General features: G+C 36.5%; 1 protein-coding gene and 1 non-coding gene across 2 annotated transcripts in view; one reads left to right on the top strand and one right to left on the bottom strand.

Annotated features, from left to right (window-relative positions):
• The window catches only part of LOC113274853 (RHOMBOID-like protein 2), a 3,383-nt gene extending 789 nt beyond the window's left edge, over nucleotides 1-2,594 (top strand). Inside the window, exons 2-5 of the mRNA XM_026524259.1 lie at nucleotides 1,092-1,255; nucleotides 1,387-1,550; nucleotides 1,771-2,021; nucleotides 2,147-2,594. Coding sequence (XP_026380044.1) covers nucleotides 1,092-1,255; nucleotides 1,387-1,550; nucleotides 1,771-2,021; nucleotides 2,147-2,258 — 691 coding nt within the window. The 3' untranslated portion in view covers nucleotides 2,259-2,594. The remainder of the gene's footprint in view (nucleotides 1-1,091; nucleotides 1,256-1,386; nucleotides 1,551-1,770; nucleotides 2,022-2,146) is intronic.
• An 842-nt stretch (nucleotides 2,595-3,436) lies between these two features.
• Nucleotides 3,437-3,510, bottom strand: TRNAV-AAC. The gene has a single exon. It is a non-coding gene; the product is annotated as a tRNA-Val (tRNA).
• Between the last annotated feature and the right edge of the window lie 1,243 nt (nucleotides 3,511-4,753).

The raw sequence follows: 4,753 nt of genomic DNA, 5'->3' as shown, positions 1-4,753 counted from the left end.
GGGTTTGGGGATTTTTTTTTTTTTTTTTGATGTTTGGAGTTGAAATTGTTGGTGAATTTGTTGTTAGGGTTATACTTAATTGTGATGATTTTAGTCAGTTGTGATGGATAGTTCTTGTTTGTGATTGAATTTTAGTTTTATTGAACTTTACTTGATGTATGGGAGAACTGTTTAGTTGATTTTTGGGTTAATTTGTTTTTGATGTTTGGGAAGAGTATGTTTAAGTTGTTGACCTAATCTTACATAGGTTTGGTTGATAATAATTTAGTGTTTCTTTTGTTTGATGTTCTTGACTTGTTGTGTTCTATCCGAACTGGGATATGAACCAATTCTTTTTCTGGTAGTGATTTTTTTGTCTGTGTTTCGCAACATGCTGTTGCTGGTTGAGTTAAGCCATTTGCCTAGTAAGAATAAGAAGGAAAAAGAGGAATGTAGGAAGTTTTTTCATTTGCTAGAGGACTAGTAGGTTTGAATTAGTAATATAAGAGGATTTGTCTTCGTTTTGCTGGTTCCATGTTCTAAACTCCTTTTGTTGTGGATGTCCTTAGCATGACAAAAATTTTCACCATAATGATGCCATTTCAGGATGATAATATCCGTCCTGCATGTGTTTGCATCTTTTGCTGTTATTTGTAGGTGTTTGGATTTCTTCTGTTTTTGTGTTTTTATAGGTGTCCAATTATCTTCTCTATGTATTTATGTTAGGTATTTAGTGAACTATGTCCAAGTTTTGCTTAAGTTCTTTCATTACTCTTCTCATTGTGCCCAACATCAATTTTCATCTGGAAATGTTCTCTTCTATTTTTTAGAGGCTGGTAATAGTAAATATTACAATACTTGCTTGATTTGTATAACTTATGAGTTTATGATTATGAGTGGAGATTATATTTGTTTATGTTCCATTTTTCATCCCTCTTCTTTCTGTCTTCCTTCATTTCGATTTAAGTGTTTCATTGAATTAAATCTATGACTCCTTGTTTTCTTCCTTCATTTCGATTGAAGCGTTTCCTTGAAATGAATCTATGACTCCCTTGTTTTCTTCATGTGCATAAAGTTTTAACTCTGTTTTGGTCTTATTCATGACTACACAGATTGGAGAAGTTGGGAGCCCTTCAGTGGCAGAAAGTGGTCCATGAGAATCAAGGATGGCGACTTTTCACTTGCATATGGTTGCACGCGGGTGTCATTCACGTTCTTGCAAACATGCTGAGCCTGGTCTTCATTGGAATTCGTCTTGAACAGCAATTTGGTTTCAGTAAGTATTTCAGTTTTGCGTAGACAGTAGCTACAGTTTGATTTCTTTTTGAAAGATAAGAAAATTGGTCTCCGACATTAAATATCAGAAGTGAGTGTTTTAAGTAACTTCATGTTGGTATAATGTTTCAGTTCGGATCGGTGCAATCTACCTCATAGCTGGCATAGGTGGAAGTGTCCTCTCTACTCTTTTTATCAGAGGCAATATCTCTGTTGGTGCATCTGGTGCTTTGTTTGGACTTCTTGGAGCCATGCTGTCAGAGCTTCTAACAAATTGGACCATATATGCCAATAAAGTAAGTTTCATAGTTTTTGAATATTATTTCCAGTTGTTACAAAGTGGAGTGCGCTCAAATGTAGTTTCTAGTTGTTTTTATGGGTTTGCAGTTATTCTACAAGCATTCAGGGGTCATGAGTGATCACCATATTATTGGTTACTCGGTCTACTGGTCATTTTTTATGTCTACCTTTACGTACTGCATCTTGCTTACAGTGTCAATCCTTTCCCCTTTTCAGGCTGCAGCTTCGATTACGCTTATCTTCATCATTGTTATCAACTTAGCTGTTGGGTTACTACCTCACGTTGACAATTATGCACATATTGGTGGTTTTCTTACTGGCCTCTTGCTTGGATTTGTATTGTTGCTCCGACCTCAATTTAGTTGGATGGAACGCCGAAACCTCCCAGCCGATGTTCGTGTCAAATCCAAATATAAGGTCTACCAGTGGGTACTTTGTTTCCTTGGATTGGCCCTTTTGATCGTTGGGTAATACTCTACTCTGTTCATCGTCTTTTCTTTATGTTTTTTATCGTTTTATACTGAACAATTTCATCCAAATTCTATATTGTGTTATTAATCATCACTTCCTTTTCCCAATTTGGTGGTTGCAGATTCACGGTGGGACTTGTGATGCTGTTTCGAGGGGAAAATGGTAACGATCATTGCAGTTGGTGTCATTATCTCAGCTGTGTGAGAACCTCAAGATGGAAGTGCGATAACTGATTGACATAGAGAGGCAGAGGCGCCATTCTCTTCATGGCATTCTGATCTTACTTCTCTCTTAAATCTCGGTTGGTTTCAATTGTGTACATCCATACGTAGTCTTTATAGAATAGACGTCAAGAAGATCACTTTTCATCTCTGCATATCTTTAAGATTTACAAACAATGAGAGTTAAGTTTGTGTGTGTTTATGTTAGATTTTCCCGTCCTTGTGTATATCCTACAGAAATACAGTTTGTATGCTGGTTTTTTTTCCTGACATGTATTCTTTTAATCTTTGCTTAATATTCTTTTGGTGTATATACCATTATTCTCAGTAACTGCACTTTTATATTTCTAGAGCTCCACATTTGTATTTCTCAATTTGGGTGTGTTGGGTGTGTTTTAATTGAGATCGAGATAACTTGATGGCCCAATTCTCTCAGTAAAGATAAGTCAGATCAGATCATGGAATTTCCTGTGAAGGAAATTACTTCATACCCCAAAAATGGATCAGAACCTCGACTGCTAGTATGGTTGAGAGTCCCTTTTCTTAGCCATAGTTCTTGCATTGCTTCCATCCGCGCTGCCCATATAGTTGCAAAAGGAACAATAGGCCAAATTCTCTTCCTTTTTTGCTTCTCTACATCCCCAGCAGACAACTTTTCCAGTTGTTAGCTAGAAAATCGTCCCAAACTTGAGATGTGAACTGACAAGACAATAGTGGATGATCAACGGCTTCAGCTTGAGAGTTACATCAGCAGCAGTTTGTTGTAGTGATGTCACAACCCATCTTATTCAGATTGTCTACCGTAGGTATCGCATTTTGAGCTGCTAACCAAGCGAAAATTTGAACCTTTAAATGATGGTTGATGAAGTAGTTGAACCTTCCATCTCCCATTGTCACTGTCTACTAGTTCCCCTACTAACTGTAGCCGTTTTGTTTGCAGCGGCATCAAAAGCTAGTTGGTGGGAGATGCCGAATGGTGTCTCACCAAACCATCTGTCACTCCAAAACCAGTCTTTCCATTATGTATTTGAGCTGAGCAAATATTTTCTATGACCCATTTTTCTTTCTGAATGCCTTTTTCAGAAACCCTCTCCCAAAAGAAAATTTTAACAAAACGCTTTGCAAGATTTGAACGACACAAAAAAAAAATTAAACCCTCTTTTGTAAAAAAAAAAACAAAAAGGTAAACTTGGCTTCGCCCAGGTTTGAACTGGAGACCTTCAGTGTGTTAGACTGACGTGATAACCAACTACACCACGAAACCATGTGTGGCAGAACTTCGGTATCCAGCATTTTTTTATGATGTTTTGGCGCGAAAGTGGTCAGAAACAAGTCGTATTGTTTGCACGGTCAAATGGAGTCGTTAGTCGAGTCTTTTACATGGTTCCTTTCCATTGTAGCTCGGAGAATGATGATTTTGGTTTACCAGGGGCAAGGGACCAATTTTTAGCCCATATTGATTCACCACGAGGCAAATGTGAACATACAACAAATCTCAGTGCCATCTGAGCGCTATTATTTTGATGTAGTTTTTATCTACTTGTGAAAAATTTCACCCATTATCAATTCGGGAAGATTTTTTTTTTTTATCAATTCGGGAAGATTGACATTGGTTCTTCTCAAATATTTTGGCTTTTTCGCAAGATTGGTGTGCTCTTATTTATTAATGTATTAATATCACCAACATTTTTATCATGCTTAATGTATCTTTATGTCCCTCTTTTAAACCAACTAGAGGTTTTAGGCAAGGGGATCCATTATCCCCTTATCTCTTTATTTTATGTATGGAATCGTTAACTAGATGTCTTGTCCATGATAAAAACAACAAACTAATTCAAGGGATACGCATTAATAAAGAGATTCCTAATGTTCCACTCTTGCTCTTTGCTGATGACTGCTTATATTTGTCAAAGCTTCCCATGAGCAAGCTAACAACTTAATGACTCCGATCAAAGATTTTAGTGATATATCTGGTCAAGTCATTAACTTAGAAAAATCTGGTTGTTTTTTCAGCAAAGATGTTCACCCAGATCTTGCTGTCTCGCTTATCAATGCTTTGGCAGTTAAGAAAATTGATCTCAAAGAAAAATATCTAGGCATTCCATTGTTCATTGATAGAAACAAAACATAGTATTTTAGTCATCTTCTTGAGCATTTTAATAAAAGAGTTGCAAAATCAAAAGGAAAGCATTTTTCTTAAGCTGGTAGATCCATAATGGTGCAACATGTTTTGAAATCCTCTTCAATATATCACATGAGTACTTTTCTCTTACCAAACACCATTACCCAAAAAATAGAACAATCCCAAAGCAATTTCTGGTGGAGCGAAAATTATTCAGGGGATATTTATATTAAAAATTGGAGAAATGTTTGTTCTCACAAACTGCAGGGTGGTTTGGGTTTAAAGATTTGAGAATCTTTAATAGAGCTATGCATGCCAAAATAGCCCGGAATCTCATCCACTTGCCGAATGAATTGTGGGTCAAAATCTTGAGATGTAAATATTT

This window comes from Papaver somniferum, chromosome 4, assembly GCF_003573695.1.
Source record: "Papaver somniferum cultivar HN1 chromosome 4, ASM357369v1, whole genome shotgun sequence".
NCBI classification, from domain to species: domain Eukaryota; kingdom Viridiplantae; phylum Streptophyta; class Magnoliopsida; order Ranunculales; family Papaveraceae; genus Papaver; species Papaver somniferum.
The sequence above is the reverse complement of the archived record's forward strand: the minus strand, read 5'-3'. Positions and strand labels throughout refer to the sequence as shown.